This window comes from Aphanomyces invadans (assembly GCF_000520115.1).
Source record: "Aphanomyces invadans strain NJM9701 unplaced genomic scaffold supercont1.6, whole genome shotgun sequence".
In the NCBI taxonomy this organism is placed as follows: domain Eukaryota; phylum Oomycota; class Saprolegniomycetes; order Saprolegniales; family Verrucalvaceae; genus Aphanomyces; species Aphanomyces invadans.
This window is the reverse complement of record NW_008580151.1, coordinates 1113162-1129904: the sequence shown is the minus strand read 5'-3', so window position 1 is coordinate 1129904 and position 16743 is coordinate 1113162. Positions and strand designations below refer to the sequence as shown.

The window sequence follows — 16743 nt, the reverse complement described above, 5'->3', positions numbered from 1 at the left end:
TTTACCGAGTTCTTGTTTTGCTGGGTCTTGTTTCTGGATCATCTGTGAGCTTGGAAAAAGCCAAAGTTATTTTGCATATCATTGGACCCACTTTTTCATGGCCGAATTACTTTTGATTGGCTATAATTTATTCGGCAGATTTCCATGGAATTCATGAAGCGTGTTGATAAAAGATTTCATTGGTATTGCCGATTCGAAACAAAGAGGCCGCACACTAATTGCAGGGATCAACCGGATAAAAATCTTGGCCGTTGCCACCCGAATGCCTCGAACGGAATCACCCCATCCCCCTCATCGGCAGGCGCGCTGTTGGCGCGCTTGCCGTGATGGCTCGTCCTGACGGAGAGGTGCGACGTTTATACTCATCTCACATTGCTTTGCAGACTTGTTGGTCGACGCCGTCAAGCATTCCATTGCCGCCGCGGTGCTCAAGTGACTTCCTCACAACAGTATTCGGTCACAGCAGCTGCAAAAAGCGTGCAGACCTGACTTTTTTCTTGGGTTCCATTTGTGTAGCATACAGAGGCATCGGCGGAACACACTAGTCGTCGCCCTTTGCATCGAGGGTATGTAGGTCGTGCGTCCAGCATGTGGTCATGTTGCCTCAGGGCAAGCGCCAATGAATGTCGTGCGCACAAGGACCTCCTCACACCCAAGCGGTGCGCAGCCCCGACGAGCACAGTCAATAGGTTAGCATGTCCGCACATTGGCAGCGCCAATAAAGCAAACACCGCGTCTCCCGCGCGTGACTCGGACTCTGGCTTCAACGCGCACGTGTTGTTCTGGTGCACAGCGGAGACTAAAACACGTTAGGTTTGCAACGTTTGTATTTAATTCCTGGGGTTAAAATTGCCTTTGTATTTGTATATTTCGAATTAAAATTCACCGTGTTTTTGCACGACGTCCCACAAAGTCGCCACCCTCCAACGTGTCCGTGGTGACTGAATCGTCCGACCGCGACAGGACGAGTCGAAGGAGATGGGCGAAGTAGGGGAGATCGTGCGCATCGCTCTGCCCAACGATTCGAAGCTAGGGATTGCTATCACCCCGCCGAAGCATGGGGTCACCGTGCGTGGTCTCAAGATTGACAAGGTCCAGAACGAACTCTTTGTCGGACGCATCTCGCACGGCGACTTGATGCTCGAAATTGGCGGGGTCCAGTTGGACGGCATGAAGTTTGCCGACGCCGTGAACCTCATTAAGACTCTGCCGCGACCGCTGGAGCTTACGTTTGAAATCGTTCCGACACACATGAAGAAAACGGTGACGGCGAAAGAAGGCGGCGAGGAAGATTTCGACAAAATCCCATCGTATAACGTCGTACTGGACGGTGACAAGATTGGTTTCCAGCTCGACGACGGGTCCCGCCTTGGGATTGACGGGACGGTTGTCAAGGCTGTGCGGGACCAAGCGGAAGAAGCCGGCATTGCCGTGGGAGATATTGTGTACAAGGTCAACGGCACCGAAGTGTTGTTTATGAGTTTGAAACAAGTCCAGAAGCTCATTAAGGCGACGCTGCCGCCGCGAAGTTTGGACTTTATTCCGAAACTCTACTTGGAGGAGGTGCAGCGGATGAACCAGCAGATGTCGGCGATGGAGAAACAGCTACGAACGCCCATCCCCAAGCACGACACACAGGAAGAAAAGTCGATTACGGAAATCATCAAGGAGCATCGCGCAACTAAAATCAAGGAAGGACCGATGTACAAGCAAGGGCGTATGGTGAAGAACTGGAAGCTGCGCCACGTCGTACTGCGCGTGACCAAGCTCGAGTACTTCAAAGATGCTCGGGATAAGATTCCCCAAGGTATCGTGGACTTTGAAAACTGCCGGTGCACGGTGCGTCCGCTTCCATCCGCCGTCAAGACTTCGTCGACGCCGGGAGGGCATTTGCTCGAACTCGCCGCGGGTGACCGTGTGCTTGTCATGTCGTGCACGACAGAGAACGAAAAGGAAGATTGGCTGGAGGCCCTTCGAGTGGCGATCGATGCGTCCAAAGCAGTGACACGTCAGGAGTCGTCTCTCGGGTATAACCAGGATCCAAACGTCCTGCGGCGCGATGAATCAATTCTCAACAAAACGTTCAAGTCCCTCGAGTCGGGTGCGGTCAAGCGCCGCGAGTCCAACGGTGTCGTGATACCCCCCACGCTGACGCAGCAGCTGTCGATTCAACCGGGCGATGCCGGCCAGTCCGCGGTCAAAATTGAAGTGTGCGCCGTCGCGAACCTCACCAAAGCGTTCTTTCATGTGGTACGTGGTCGTCATGTGTTGAAATCTCAGGCCAACATTGTGCACAGTTGAATCCGTTTTGCGAAGTGACGCTCGGCGCCGAGACGTTCAAAACGCCCGTCGTGCGGGATACGGTCAACCCTGTGTGGAACCAAGATAACAAGGTTGTGTTTGGTGTGGTCGATGACGACGCTGTCATCGAAATCCGCGTGTTTGACGAGCGGTCGTTTCGTGGATCGGAGCTCCTGTCGACACTGACAATTCCGCTCTCGTCGCTGCCCAACAAACAAAAGATCGAACACACGTATCCACTGATCCTGGCAGACCGATCCGCCCACGCATCCATCACGATGAAGTTGGAGTACAGCAAGAATAGCCACGCGGTGCAGGACTATCCTTCACTCCAGATGAACACGCCCGTGCCTGACATGCTGGCCGTGCCGTCCCTCCAAGTCAAGAAAGCAATATCCGAGGCCAACACGACGGGTCTCACGCAAGAAGAAATCGACAAGATGAATGAAATGTCGGAAGTTGCTGATGCCGCTGCCGACGATGCCAGTCGTATTGCGAAGCAAGCCCAGGAACTTGCCAATTCGTTGATCGAAGAAGCTCGGCGGAAAGCTGAGATGGCCATTGAAGCGGCGCAACTGGAGGCGATGGGTCAGAAAGCAGCAGCGGAAGAGGCTCGAGCCGCGGCCAAATTGGCGCGCGAACAGGCCGATTTGCAAATGGCTGCTGCGCGCAAAGCGCAGGAGGAGCTGCACGAGGCCCAAAAACGCAGACAACTCATTCGATCCGGGTCGACGACGGTCAATTTGGGCGGAAGCAGCGGTAAGATGCATTTCAAAGCTGCACGATACAACTCCTGATGAACGACAAGTAGGTGGTCAAAGCGGCGGGTTTGGTCAATTCTTGGCGTATCGTACCATGTTTGTCAAAGAAAAGATGAGTGAAGAAGACGTGCGTGCAAAGATGGTGTCGGACGGCATCGACGACGAACAAATCAATCACTTCTTTGATGGGATTAAGGACTACCGTGCAAAAATGGCAGAGCTGGAGCAGCAGGTGGAAACCCTCAAGCGCGAGCGTAGCATGAAGAAGCGCGAAGAGGAGGCGAAGCGGACAAGTGAACCGTCAGCTGCGGTCATGCTGCAGTCGGGAACGATCTCAAGCGACCAGGAGAAGATTTTGCGCCGTCTACTCAAGTTGGAAAGGCAGTTAAAGCAGGCAGGGATTGTTGTTGCCGAAGACATTCCGTACGAAGAAGCCCAGAAGAAAGTTGAGGAAATCTCCCGCCGCATGGGCGAGATCGGGTCGGCGGACGTGACGCACCCAGACCCTGCGACGCAAAAACTCCTGCGTGAAGAGTATTTCAAGCTCGAGCAAGACATGGAAAAGTACAACGGGGCGCTCATGTTGACAGACGAGTACGCGGCAGAGCAGGAGCGCAAGGAGCGCGAGTGGGAGGAGGAAAATCGTGAAGAGAATGAAAAGGCCTTACGCGCGATCCGTCGCATGATGCCAGTCGACGTCAAATCGATGTCGGAAGCGCAACTCCAAGCAATCGAAACCACGACGGGAAAGAAGCTCTCGCGCGATGTCGCGCTCAAGTTCAAGCGCACGAACGTGCTTGAAATCCTCCGGACAAACCCGATGGATCTACAAAAGAACCATCCGAGTTTGCTTGACGGGCTTCGTGTGACCGGATTGACTGTCACCGAGCGCCGTGCGCTGCACCTACATTTGCGCGAGGTGGCCGAGACGTGGAAGAGCCAGCAAAAAGAAGAAATGGCCGCGCGCAAGTACGCCTGGTTTAAAAGTCTCAAAGATACGTTCAAGACTGCAGTCGGCGCGTACAACCGGCATGTTGCCCAGTACGGACCGCCCGGCAACCATCCGTATGCGACGCGTGATGACCCTGGCGTTGGGTGCCCCATGATTGGGAAGCAGTGCCCGTTGAAAGCCGACGCCGCCCCTGCGTACAACATCGATTTGGGCTTTCCCGAAGGCCCGGTGTACCAGCAAGTGAATGTGACGCTGTCCACTCCCGACGATGTAGGCGCCGCTGCCAAAGCCGAGCTCGAAAGACTCAAAGCTGCCAAGAACGAACAAGCCTCGATCGAGCGCGAGAAAGACCTCAAGGAGCACTACAAACACGTCAAGGGCAACACGCTCGTGCTGGTGAAGGCGGCCAACGGCGCGTGCGAAAACTTGTCGGAGCTAGTCGACAAGATTGAGCAGAAGCAGAAGGAATGGTTCAAGAAAATTCTTAATACCGGTCCGAGTGAGCCGAGTGCTGCAGCCAAGAAAGCCGAAGTTGCTGAATTTGATGACCTCATCCAGGAATTGCGCTTAAAGTCCAACCAGTTTGCCGAACGCTCGGGCATGTACTTGCAAGGACGGCGCAACCCCGAAAAGGACACACCGGACACCCGATCGTTCCACGAGCTCAATCACGTGCTGCTCATGATCGAAGCGGTTGATGATTGCTTTGCGGGACTCGACGACCGAATGAAGAAAATTCGTTTTGACGACGAAAAGCGATTACGCGGCGCGATCAAGACCGTCACGGACGTGACGAACGAGCTCAAGTCGAGGAGTCAAGCCACACTAAAGTCACTGGGACCGAATCCTGCCCTCGCGCGCAAACTCAAATCGAGGGCGGAACTGCTCAAAGAAGTCAAGGCCGAAGCAGCTGCTGCGGCCCCTGCAGCAAGTGCTCCAGAGGACGATACACCGGTCCGACCGCCACATCCCATGATGGGTGGGCGAGGTGGTGGACGTGGCGGCAATCCATTGCTGGCGGCCATCAATGCAAAGAAGAAGGACGACGACGACGACGACACGGGACGCCGTCCGAATCCGATGGGAGGACGCGGCGGAGGCAATCCGCTTATGGCGGCCATCGCGGCAAGAAAAAAAGGAGGCGACGATGGCGACGATGCCCCGCCAGCTCGTCCCCCTAATCCTCTTATGGCGGCTATCGCAGCAAGGAAGAAGCCAGACGATGACAGCGAGCCTCCTGCTCGTCCTGTAAATCCCCTTATGGCGGCGATTGCTGCGAGAAAGAAACCGGATGACGACGATGCACCGCCAGCGCGACCTGTGAATCCACTCATGGCAGCGATTGCAGCTAGAAAAAAGCCCGATGACGACGATACACCCCCCGCTCGTCCTGCCAACCCCCTCATGGCAGCCATAGCTGCAAGGAAGAAACCAGACGACGACGACGACTCTCCTCCAGCACGTCCTGCGAATCCCCTCATGGCAGCAATTGCTGCACGTAAAAAGATTGAATAATAGACGAAGCGTGGTGGCGATGTAAAACGGATGATGCTGCGTTGCCAACAATATCGTTTACACAAGTCAAAGTGGTGTCGAGGACGCAGTCGTGGTCCGCACGTGTCAAGACGAGGGCACGTTCGAGCGCAAGGGAAGCGCCAACGTATCGTCAGCGCCGATACAAAGAAGTCGGAGGCGTCATCAAGATGGTTCGACGCACGACACAACCGGGTGCTTGTGGAGATTGGTTTACATCTTGGGCAGTTACGAATTTAATATATACATCCAATTACAAATATCAAATCAATTTTTAAAACCTGTCGGAAAATTCCTTCGCCGTGGCCAGATCCGAATTTTCGCCACCATGAACAGGTACGAACGGCGTCGCAAAGTGGCCACACGTTGAACGCGCCATCGTAGAATCGACACCACCTTTGCTCGCTGCAAGCATGAAGGAAAGACCGCATTTATCACCTTCATCCCGTGTGGGTACAAGGAAAAGGCCGACACAATTCCGATCCTTCTCGCATGCCAGGCTGGCGGCGCCGATATCATCGAGGTACCTTGTATATGGTCGCCTGACGTTGAATGTCATAGTGGGTGTCTAGGTTGGCATCCCGTACTCGGATCCGGGAGCGGATGGACCTGTCATTCAAAAAGCTCATCAAAACGGCGTCGACCAAGGCATTACGTTCAAAGATGTCCTGCAAACAGTGTCGGATGCACGCGCCCAGGGCTTGACCGTGCCGGTCGTCCTCATGGGGTATTCCTTACTCCCTATTCACGATGTGTGTTCTCACGTGTATGCCGCAGCTACTTCAACAACTTTTTGCAATACGGACTCGACATAGTTTTCCAAGACTCCAAGAAAGGTCCCTTCATCGCGTGATCTTGCAATTGACTCTTTCTCCTCTCTTTAGCCGGTGTTGATGGCTACATCATCGTGGACTTGCCGCCTGAAGAAGCAACCGAATTTAGTGCGGTGACCAAGCAACACGGCATTTGCTTCATTCCGCTCGTGTCGCCAACCACCGTGGACAGCCGCATGCGTATGATCTGGTCGCATTCGCATGCTATGGTCTGACAAATGACGATGTGAATAGCTCTGATCGAGGCCTGCGGTAGCGGGTTCTGCTACGTTGTGAGGTACGCAAGTGAGATAGGGCGGCGTCACGTTGACTCACATGCGGTTGCATGCTAGTTTGACGGGGGTCACTGGCTCCCGCAACGCCCTGCCGATCAACTTGGACGATTTCGTTGCCCGGGGTATGTCAAGTCATGATGGGGTTGCAATTTGATTCATTCATGGACGTGTGCTGGTGTTGACTAGTTCGCAAGCATATTTCCCTTCCCCTCGCACTCGGATTTGGACTGTCCTCCAAGGCGCACGTCGAATCCGCTGGGAAGCTTGTGGACGGCGCCGTGATCGGGTCCAAGATTTGCAACGTCATTGACGAAGCTCCCCGCAACGAACGCGCACAAAAGGTCAAGGAGTTTTGCCTCTCCATCACGCAATAGACTACCCTTGTCCACACACCCCTTTAATTCATCACGTTTGTGGTTGGTTCCAGCAGTCGTCCAGTCAGATATATGCGGCGATGACCTCGCATGTGCCCATTATGATCAAGGAGCGCCCCAGTGTAAGGCTGAGCGGACCCACCCCCTATGGCGACAGTTAAATTCGAGGGCCTTCTTTGACATGTCCTTGACATAAGGACATAACGTCACCAAACATACTGCCCCGCGAAGCTTGCATGCCACGCCGTCACCCAAACATCCACCCCTTCAAACAGAATTTGCATGGACGCGGCAACACATGTGGAGGCAAACACACCATCATCCTGATGCATCACGTCAATGGGCCCTTTCAAAATTCGCTTATACGCCGCCAACTCGAACGTCTTCCTATTTCTGGATGTACCCAACGGTGGTGTGGCTTGATGTTAAGACTGGTGTTTTGTCCCAATAAGTTTGAACAGCAGCTGGCGCAGCGGTGAATGCTTCGAGTAAACCCGGACATGGCATCGCCCGCGTGGGTTCAAATCCCCGCGGCGGCGATTGTTTTCTTCGCAATCTTCGAAGTCTGGCGTGTCCGTTCGATTGGACTAAGGGCCGGGTCAATTTGATTGCAATAAAGTATACCAGGCGACGTCAGGGTGTCAGTGCTGGGTTGGGACAGCGTCCCACGTCTCAGACGCTGCCAATCGACGTCGTCACAAATTCTTTTAATTGGCTGGTAGAAATGTGGTCGAAGATGATTGGTTCAAATGCAAACTCTGAGGTTGGAAAGATCGCACGAGTCGGGAAGCGTCATGTCTGCCGCGGACCACAAAGCACGGGGAAATGAAGCGTTCCAGGCAGGCCGATATGCCGACGCCATCGACAGCTACTCACTTGCGTTGGACTTTGATGGAGACTCGGCATGGAATACCGCCATCTTGTGCAATAGAGCGTTCGCACGACTTCAACTTGGAGCTCCAGACCAGGCTGCCCTCGCTGAAGTCGACTGCTCAACTGTGCTTCAGCTTGATCCTGTCAACGTCAAAGCGCTCTTTCGACGAGCCCAAGCACGGATGGTCCTGGCAAACCTGACGGTATAGTGATGAACGGCGCTCAACACGTGGTCATCGCCGTGCAAATAGGGTGCAAAGACCGACCTCGAGTCGATTGTTAGCCTAGAGCCTGGAAACCCACAAGCGAATGAAACCCTCGACAGAGTGCGAATGCAGCTTGCTGCCCAAACGAATAACGGGATGTTCAATCCTGCCTTCCAGGCGAACCTCCTGCGCGGTATTGCCCCAGTCACTTTGTATTCACCACCTCCCCCTCATCGCCTCAAATCCCCACGCCAATGCAAAGTGCACGACGTAAATCATCGTAACAATGAAGACTTTGCAGAGGCGCTCCGTCAGTGCTCCATCGTCGCCCACGAAGAAGCGGAGTCTCATGCATCACGAGACAAGAAGGTCTCCTTGGCCGCGTGGGAGGATTTGCAAGCCCAAGAGCGATCTGTGACCAAGTCGACTCGAGGAGTTACCAAGCAAGTGAAGCGAGCTGCCAACCGAGTGCAATCGTCTGGAATGTCCTCCTCCACTGCCGCAGTAAAGCCAGGGCCCATCAAAGTCCACACGGATGCTCTGTGGGCCCAATTGATGGAAGACGAGGTCAAGACTTGCTCTTTGTACAAGGCCAAAATTCGGAGTAAGCAGAAGTGGTCAGAATAGCGCGGCAAGTACATTCGACTGAATGTAACCTGACTCTGCCCTCGCACACGGAATGGACACGGGCTTCTCCTTTGCTTCGACCACCTAGGTTCCCCTGTGCTGCAAGTCTAGGCATTCCCCTTTGCCGGCGCGGTTTGCATTCTGTCCTAGCTGTCGGCAGTACGCTGCCCTTGTTTGCTACTCCGTCGATGGACAAACCGTGTCGAACGGGCATTGAAGGTGCACCCAACTGGTCTGACTGGTTTAAATTCTGTTACGTGGACGTCGCCGGCTTCCGTCGCAGGATGGCACCCATTCCTGTTCAACTCAGTGATCGAGCGAGAACGACGTGGGGAATGCCTTCGTGCGTCGCCACCTCGTTCTGGCCATCTGTGCTTGCAGCTGGGCATCGACCATCCAAAGACGCCCAGCGTTACGATTCGATCGGAGAATCGTCTCAGGTTTTGTATATCGTCCGAACTGCATGCGTGGCCATGGGGCGACATATTAAAATCAAGTCTTCCTGACCATGCGCGTCAACTTGGAGGGTGGCATCCGATAATCGTCCACTCTATTGAAACAAGCATCAAACACTTCAAAATCAACGCAAGAAATAGCTTATAAAGATTAAGGTGACAAAACAGCTGAGATGTGGTGTCACAAATATATGCATATAGAAGGATGACCTTGAATATAAGTATCAGATCGCCTGGCCCAGCCAATCAGGTTGCAGCGAGTCCTGTGGTGCCAGGAAGGCCTGGAATTCAATGCAAGATCCGTTTCGCCGAGGGGCTTTCCCCCGTTTAAATTAATATTGCTTGTCCATACGATGATGAAGCTTCAATTCTTTGCATGAAAAATATTTCCCCCCGGGGATATGCCTCGCATCGTTGAGTCGAGCGTTGAGGCCACTACGTCGGGATCGCAGCGACGCCATTCGCGATGTTCCGCTCCATCACGCACCTCCGCAGCCGCGCGGCCATTGTACGCGCTTCTCCTAGGGCTGGAATGTGCGTCCTGTGTTCTCATGTCATCCTAATAGGGCAAGGTCTCGCATGTGTCTCGCGTGTTCTCGACCGCCGACACGTACCGCTTGACGGACCAATTCGCTCGCCGCCACATTGGTGCGGGTGAAGAAGACACTGCCGTCATGCTGAAAAAGATCGGTCTTAACTCCATCGAAGAGTTGATCCATAAGACCGTGCCGTCGGAAATCCGCTTGACCAAGCCCCTCGACTTGCCTGCCCCGATGAGCGAAAGCCAAGCGTATGCTGCGTTGAAGAAGATCGCGTCTCGAAACAAGACGTACAAGTCGTTCATCGGTGCTGGTTTCTACGACACGCTGACGCCGTTCGTGATCAAGCGCAACGTCCTCGAAAACCCTGGCTGGTACACGGCGTACACGCCGTACCAGGCCGAAGTGTCCCAAGGCCGTTTGGAAATGCTGCTCAACTTCCAAACCATGGTGAGCGACTTGACGGGGTTCCCCGTCGCCGGTGCGTCCTTGTTGGACGAAGCCACCGCCGCCGCGGAAGCGATGGCCCTTTGCAACGGCGCGTTCAACGGCAAGCGCTCCAAGTTTTTTGTCTCGAGCGACGTGCACCCCCAAAACTTGGCGGTGTTGAAGACCCGCGCTGAGGGCTTCAACATCGAATTGGTGGTGGGCAACCCGTTGACCGATCTGGACTTTTCGTCCAAGGAGTACTCGGGCGCTCTCATCCAGTACCCCAACACGTTCGGTTCCATCGAAGACTACACCAAATTGACGGAAGCTGCCAAGGCGAGCCAGTCGCTTGTCGTGGTGGCGACGGACCTCTTGGCATTGACGCAATTGAAGTCGCCCGCTGAGTTTGGCGCGGACATTGCGGTCGGGTCAGCTCAACGCTTTGGGGTGCCTCTCATGTTCGGTGGTCCCCACGCTGGTTTCATCTCGACGTCGGAAAAGTACCATCGCAAGCTGCCTGGGCGTATCATCGGTGTCTCCAAGGACTCTCGTGGCGAGCGCGCGCTCCGCATGGCCATGCAAACTCGTGAACAGCACATCCGTCGTGACAAGGCCACGAGTAACATTTGCACGGCCCAAGCGCTGTTGGCTAACATGGCTGCCTCGTACGCCATCTACCACGGCCCTGACGGTCTGCGCAAGATCGCTTCGCGCACCAACTTGCTTGCGTCGACTCTGGTGGCTGGATTGCCCGACCATACGAAGGCGAAGCTGGTGAACAAGCACTTTTTCGACACGGTTGAACTCGATTTGGCTGGGTCGGGCGTCAACGGCGCCGAAGTGCAGCGCCGCGCCAACGCCCATGAAATCAACGTGCGCGTGTTGAGCGAATCGCGTGTGAGTGTGTCGTTTGGTGAAAGCGCCGAATTGGAAGACGTCGGCAAGCTCTTGTACGCATTGGGCGCGAACGAAGTTGTGTCCGCTTCTGCCTTGGACTCGTTGAAACCCGCGGCGGCCAAGATCCAGTCTGCGAGCATTCCTGCGACACTCAAGCGCACGTCGCCGTTCCTTGTACACCGCGTGTTCAACTCGAAGCACTCGGAAACCGAACTCATGCGTTACCTCAAGACTTTGGAAGACAAGGATTTGGCGCTCAACACGTCCATGATCTCGCTTGGGTCGTGCACGATGAAGTTGAACGCGGTGGCCGAGCTCGAGCCCGTGTCGTGGCCCGAGTTTACGAACGTCCACCCGTTCGCCCCCGAAGAACAAACGTTGGGGTACTTGGAAATGATTTCGACCTTGCACAAGGCGCTGGCGGAAATCACTGGCTTCGCCGCCGTGTCGTCGCAGCCCAACTCGGGCGCGCAAGGCGAGTACGCCGGTCTCTTGGCCATCCGTGAATTCCACAAAGCCAACGGCGAAGGCCACCGCAATGTGTGTTTGATCCCGGTCTCTGCCCATGGCACGAACCCTGCCAGTGCCGTCATGGCCGGCATGAAGGTCGTCGTGGTCAAGTCGGACGATGCCGGGAACGTTGACCGCGTCGACTTGGAAGAAAAGGCCAAGAAGCACGCGCATGAACTCGCCGCGTTCATGATCACGTACCCTTCGACCTTTGGTGTGTTTGAAGAAGGCGTCAAGGACATGTGCGCGCTCATTCACAAGCATGGCGGCCAAGTCTACATGGACGGTGCCAACATGAACGCCCAAGTCGGTTTGTGCAACCCTGGCGGGATTGGCGCCGACGTGTGCCACTTGAACTTGCACAAGACGTTTTGCATTCCTCACGGTGGCGGAGGTCCTGGTGTCGGATCGATCGGTGTCGCGGCCCACTTGGCTCCGTACTTGCCTGGTAACCCCGTCGTGTTGACCGGTGGCGAAGGTGCCAACGTCGTCAAGAAGGCCGACTTGACTGTGAGTGCCGGTCCGTTCGGGTCCGCTGGCATCCTCCCCATCTCGTGGATGTACATCCACATGTTGGGCGAAGCTGGCTTGGTCAAAGCGACGTCGCACGCCATTTTGCATGCCAACTACATGGCCAAGACGCTGGAAGACCATTACGACATTGTGTTTCGAGGCAAAAACGGAACGTGCGCGCACGAATTCATCATTGACATTCGCCCGTTCAAAGCGCACGGCATCGTCGAAGAAGACGTGGCGAAGCGTCTCCAGGACTTTGGCTTCCACTCGCCGACCATGTCGTGGCCCGTTGTGGGAACGCTCATGATTGAACCGACGGAAAGTGAAAACCTGGCCGAAATGAACCGATTCTGCCAGAGTTTGATCTTGATCCGTCAAGAAATCGAAGACATCGTCCAAGGCAAGATCGCCGTCGAAGACTCGCCGTTGAAGCACGCCCCGCACACGGTCGACGTGGTGACTGCCAACACGTGGGACCGCAAGTACTCGCGCACCCAAGCGGCGTTCCCCGCCCCGTGGCACAACGAAGGCAAGACCAAGGCGTTCTGGCCGACCGTCGGCCGCGTCGACAACGTGTTTGGTGACCGCAACCTCGTCTGCTCGTGCCCACCCCTCGACTCGTACATTGAAGAATAATCGTAATGCGAATTTTACCTTGCTTGGCTCTCGTGGCGGCTCTCGTTGGAAGCATCCAGCGGGTGGTTTTGTGTGGGAGTTTGGAAATAATTGCAATGGCTGTTTGGTCTGCAGATGGAATCGATCTCCTGGGGCGCACGCCGACCGTCGCTCTTGCATCTGTAAACAGGGTGGCGGTGCTCGTGAAGCGATGATGTTTTTACCTGCCGAGGATGGCCTGGACATCGTTGCCACGATGGCAAGTTTATCGCGATATGGATCTGGTGGACAAAAGACTGCTGTATATCGGGAAGGGATGCATGCACCCACAGATTCGATGGCTGGGAAGCGCGACGCATTGTTACTAGACTAGTACGTGACTACAGCGCATGCGAGCCGCGGAATGGAGCGTTCATGGAGCTCGACTGCTTGCTCGCAAACGAGTCGGAGAGGTGCCCGTCGCTCGAATAGCTCGGCCGAATCGAGTAGCTGTCAGTTTGATTCCAAGGATATACGGACGATTCAAATTCCTTGGACGCGCCGCCCTGCGGGCTGGTTGTCATCGCGCTTTGCCACAAATTAGGGGAATCGGCGCTGCCGTTCGCCCGGCGCGTGGCATCACCCGTCGAACTCGACGAACTCTGTCGAGGGATGTCGAGGCCGTTCATAAACTGTTCTTCGATTGGGAGACTCGCACATCCAACGACGAGAGGCGGGTCGGCAATGGGAGAAGTCGGCGACACGACTGGAGGAATGTTGCGCAGGAAATGGCTCGTGGACAGATTCGACGTGTACCCCACGTTCGGGGAACTCAAGTTTCCGCCGTAATTGGAAATGACGTCGTCATCATGGCCTTCGTCCTTTCGCGATCGCTTCATGAGAAAGACAAACCCGATGCCCACGACCAACACACCAACGGCACCGCCTAGGATGATCCAAACCACGTTCGTCTTGGAGGTGCTTTCCGCGGGTTTCGCGGTGGGTACCGCCGACGTTGCTTCGATGTTGATGGTTGCATTCGTCGTTGTGGCAGGAGTTGTGGTGGGGACTGGCGCCTCCGTGGTGGTGGTACCAGGTGGACTGGTCGTAACAGGTCGTAGCGATGTCGTGGCTGGAGAGGTAGCTGGAGAGGTAGTCGTTGTGCCAGTCGTTGTCGAAGGAGACGTCGTCTGAGGCGGCGCGGTGGTGACCGCAGACGTAGTAACTGGTGGTGTGGTGACTGGCGTCGTCGTCACGGGAACCGAGGTGGTAGTTGTGGTCACAGGAGTTGTGGTTGTCGTGGTTGGTGGTAATGTGGTTGTTGTCGGATCTGGTGTAATTGGAGGTGGAAGGGTCGTTGTGATGGGCGGCGGCGTGGGGGATGTGATCGTTGGGGTCGGCGTCTCGCTCGAATTCTGGGCGGCCGCCAGCACGAGCAAGGAAAAGAGGATTGGTATGCACTTCATCCGTAGGACGTTGTACTACGACGATGGGCGTAGTGAATTCGAAAATGGCACGCCGCGTGACGAGGCCAAGCACGGTCCGTCGGTGATATTGCCAACGGCATCACGTATTATCTCCTGACGCATGTCGTCGTGACACATTACGTTTAAACAGCTTCTACCCATCCCAAGTTTGGTTTAAACACCATGTCCACCATGTCTACCGTGTCAAGAATTGACAGATGAATCGTTCGATTCGACGTTATATAGGTTTAACGTCACTGCCCAAGACGTTGGTCGTCGGTACATGTCCGTGCCCTTCCATCTGGCGGTGTGTGTTTGGCTGCGGATGAACAGTTGCAATTCCGAGTGTCAAAATTTGACGTCGGTCGTGACCCTGGTCCAGAACAGTTCTGGCGACGGACGAACGGTTCAGCGCATCCCTGGCGTCCTTGTGGAGGGACGGGGTCCTTCCTGTTCACTGTCCGCCCTGCTCCGGGCATTTCCAAATAATGTAAAGCCTGGCACGACGTTCAAAGACGCTATTGTGGCCCCCTACACTGTACTGAAGTGGGACTTTTGAAAAATAGTGTGTGACACACTGGTGTCTTGCGCATCGAGAAACGCTCGAATTACTGCTCATAGTGCCGACGGAGGACAGTTCAACTGGTTTTGTCAACCGACGAAACGTCAGTTTATCGCCACTGGAATGACCTCCGCGACTGTGGCAAGCACCACCTCGACGTAGCGCCGAACGTGCCCGCGCCATTACTGGCGTCCACGTCGCACGGGCGCCGCGTGAGTGCAACGATAGAACAAACTCTGTGATGTGTTTACAATTCATACGACCCACGCTCGGCGTTCGACTCCTTGTGCACGGGAAAGTCGGTGTGATCGAGGTCGGAGCTCATGTGGCTTTGGAAGCTGTTGCGCGTCCCAAAGCTGCTGTCTCGACTGACTTCGCTCTGCGAGTCAAAGTCATCGTTGAACGCGGAGTGGTTGGCACTGCTGTTGTAGCTGCTCGATTCAAACTCGTGGTCGAACGTGGCTTCGTGGTGAGATTCCTCGTGCATGGCTGATGACCACGCCTTGCTGCCACCGTACGTGCTGTCGTGCAAGTTTCTCGACGACAGGTGTTCGTAGCTGTTGTCTTCTTGTGCTGATCGGAATGTGTTCAATATGGCCGAGTTGTTGATCTGGGCTGTGCGGTATTCCGCAGCTGGCGCCTGGAGGATCGGAACAGGAGATGGATTCGGTCGCTGCTGCGGCTCGTGCACCATGTAACTGGAAGGAGCTGCTTTCGCAGGCTCGTATGACGGATTTGGCGGTGTTGGGGTGGGTTTGTACGGCGCTGGAGCGGACGCGCCGAAGTTGGAGCTGTTGTTGATGTCCTTGAAGCCTGGGGACACAGGGTCGTCGTCCTCGTCGTCATCTTTGCGCTTCATGAGGAAGAACACGCCTGCTCCGATGAGACCAAGACCGACGACAACACCGGCAGCGATTCCAATGTACGTGCCGGTGCTGGACCCTTCGTCAGACGACGGAGGAACGGTGGGCTTGGCTGTCGTCGTAACTTTCGCAGTGACGCTCGTGGTTGAGCCGTCGAGGGGGTCGGTTGCAACAGGTGCTTCAGTCGACGATGCCGGCGAAGGTTTCTGTGAGTCCTGCGATTTCGTAGGCGTGGGGGTTGAAGACGACGAAGGCGCCGGGGTGCTCGATGGACTAGTTGTCGTTTGGGAAGGCGCTGTCGTAACGACCGTCGTGGTAGGAGCACCCGATGTGGTGGTAGGCGTGGTTGTCCCTGGAAGAGTCGTAGCTGGAGCAGCGGTGGTGGTGACTGCGACGGTCGTGAAGGGTTTTGCGGTTGTCGTGACGGTGGCGGTCGTTGGGTCTTCTGTCGTCACACGAGGAGTCGAGTCTTGCAGAGCGCGGAGGCTCGCTACATGAGCAGTTGCATGACGAAGGCACTTCACGACGTCGAGCGAAAGCGGCACGCGTACCTGGACCTGCCATCGCGGACGCGACGACGGCAGCGAGGAGGAGGCGTTGGACGCCCATCTGGAAAAGCCAGGAGTGAGTGGGTAGTTGGCGAGAATGCGCTCTGTGCACATCGAGGCAGTGTGACAAACGGAGATCGTATGCCCCACGCTGTTGCACCTACTAGTCACGTACTAGACAGCCTGCCCACTCCTCCCCACTTCTCCGCTGCCAACTCGAGCAGGAGAGGGCACATTCGTTGTTAGTATTCCTAAACCTTCCAGATGGTCACATTCCACATGCGGCTTGGGCGGAGATCTATGGGTTGCGCCGCCAGTCGTTGTGTCCTCTGCAGTCTCTGTGGTGCCCGATGTCTAGCCATGCGAAGAATCGATAGACAAGACCACTGCATTGCCTACTGCTAACTTCCCTACGGGCGATCCAGACAGCGCTGGATAGTTTGAGGACACTTTCCCTGGAATTACAAATTGTTTCAGGATTGCCTGCACCGTGACGGAGGGGTAGACCGCTGTAATGGGAATGATATCGCGACCATGTTTTGGGTACAGTACAACTTCACGACGGTCTTTCGCCTGTGCCATGCCCTCTTCCACTTCTGTGGGGGGGAGCGGAAGGAACGAGCGGCGTT

The 16743-nt window shown here is 55.4% G+C and overlaps 6 protein-coding genes across 6 annotated transcripts; 4 read left to right on the top strand and 2 right to left on the bottom strand.

Moving 5' to 3' along the window:
• The first annotated feature begins 889 nt into the window (after positions 1-889).
• On the top strand, positions 890-5799 carry H310_04006 (hypothetical protein). The gene is made up of 3 exons (XM_008868115.1): positions 890-2250; positions 2298-3060; positions 3113-5799. The coding sequence occupies exons 1-3, from the start codon at positions 979-981 to the stop codon at positions 5527-5529; spliced, it is 4452 nt and encodes a 1483-aa protein (XP_008866337.1). The 5' UTR covers positions 890-978; the 3' UTR covers positions 5530-5799.
• A 61-nt stretch (positions 5800-5860) lies between these two features.
• Positions 5861-7081, top strand: H310_04005 (tryptophan synthase, alpha subunit). Its single transcript, XM_008868114.1, has 8 exons — positions 5861-5883; positions 5932-6070; positions 6120-6274; positions 6325-6383; positions 6432-6560; positions 6615-6657; positions 6713-6777; positions 6842-7081. The coding sequence occupies exons 1-8, from the start codon at positions 5876-5878 to the stop codon at positions 7027-7029; spliced, it is 786 nt and encodes a 261-aa protein (XP_008866336.1). The 5' UTR covers positions 5861-5875; the 3' UTR covers positions 7030-7081.
• Positions 7082-7758: 677 nt separating this feature from the next.
• Positions 7759-8810, top strand: H310_04004 (hypothetical protein). The gene is made up of 2 exons (XM_008868113.1): positions 7759-8105; positions 8154-8810. Exons 1-2 carry the CDS (start codon positions 7779-7781, stop codon positions 8733-8735), a joined length of 909 nt encoding a protein of 302 aa, XP_008866335.1. The 5' UTR covers positions 7759-7778; the 3' UTR covers positions 8736-8810.
• Positions 8811-9589: 779 nt separating this feature from the next.
• H310_04003 (glycine dehydrogenase) lies at positions 9590-12812 on the top strand. The gene is made up of 2 exons (XM_008868112.1): positions 9590-9698; positions 9757-12812. The coding sequence occupies exons 1-2, from the start codon at positions 9657-9659 to the stop codon at positions 12715-12717; spliced, it is 3003 nt and encodes a 1000-aa protein (XP_008866334.1). The 5' UTR covers positions 9590-9656; the 3' UTR covers positions 12718-12812.
• A 118-nt stretch (positions 12813-12930) lies between these two features.
• H310_04002 (hypothetical protein) lies at positions 12931-14190 on the bottom strand. The gene has a single exon (XM_008868111.1). The coding sequence runs from the start codon at positions 14139-14141 to the stop codon at positions 13077-13079; it is 1065 nt and encodes a 354-aa protein (XP_008866333.1). The 5' UTR covers positions 14142-14190; the 3' UTR covers positions 12931-13076.
• A 707-nt stretch (positions 14191-14897) lies between these two features.
• Positions 14898-16223, bottom strand: H310_04001 (hypothetical protein). Its single transcript, XM_008868110.1, has 2 exons — positions 16118-16223; positions 14898-16056 (listed from the first exon to the last, which is right to left on the bottom strand). Exons 1-2 carry the CDS (start codon positions 16173-16175, stop codon positions 14951-14953), a joined length of 1164 nt encoding a protein of 387 aa, XP_008866332.1. The 5' UTR covers positions 16176-16223; the 3' UTR covers positions 14898-14950.
• Positions 16224-16743: the final 520 nt, after the last annotated feature.

Coding starts and splice junctions, on each gene's coding strand:
- H310_04006 (XM_008868115.1), top strand. CDS start 979: ATGGGCGAAGTAGGGGAGATCGTGCGCATCGCTCTGCCCAACGATTCG. Junction 2,251..2,297: donor CCAAAGCGTTCTTTCATGTG/GTACGTGGTCGT, acceptor CATTGTGCACAG/TTGAATCCGTTTTGCGAAGT. Junction 3,061..3,112: donor CAATTTGGGCGGAAGCAGCG/GTAAGATGCATT, acceptor AACGACAAGTAG/GTGGTCAAAGCGGCGGGTTT.
- H310_04005 (XM_008868114.1), top strand. Junction 6,275..6,324: donor GTGCCGGTCGTCCTCATGGG/GTATTCCTTACT, acceptor TGTATGCCGCAG/CTACTTCAACAACTTTTTGC. Junction 6,778..6,841: donor GGACGATTTCGTTGCCCGGG/GTATGTCAAGTC, acceptor GGTGTTGACTAG/TTCGCAAGCATATTTCCCTT.
- H310_04004 (XM_008868113.1), top strand. CDS start 7,779: ATGCAAACTCTGAGGTTGGAAAGATCGCACGAGTCGGGAAGCGTCATG. Junction 8,106..8,153: donor TGGTCCTGGCAAACCTGACG/GTATAGTGATGA, acceptor CCGTGCAAATAG/GGTGCAAAGACCGACCTCGA.
- H310_04003 (XM_008868112.1), top strand. CDS start 9,657: ATGTTCCGCTCCATCACGCACCTCCGCAGCCGCGCGGCCATT. Junction 9,699..9,756: donor TCCGCAGCCGCGCGGCCATT/GTACGCGCTTCT, acceptor TCATCCTAATAG/GGCAAGGTCTCGCATGTGTC.
- H310_04002 (XM_008868111.1), bottom strand. CDS start 14,141: ATGAAGTGCATACCAATCCTCTTTTCCTTGCTCGTGCTGGCGGCCGCC.
- H310_04001 (XM_008868110.1), bottom strand. CDS start 16,175: ATGGGCGTCCAACGCCTCCTCCTCGCTGCCGTCGTCGCGTCCGCGATG. Junction 16,057..16,117: donor GTCCGCGATGGCAGGTCCAG/GTACGCGTGCCG, acceptor CTGCTCATGTAG/CGAGCCTCCGCGCTCTGCAA.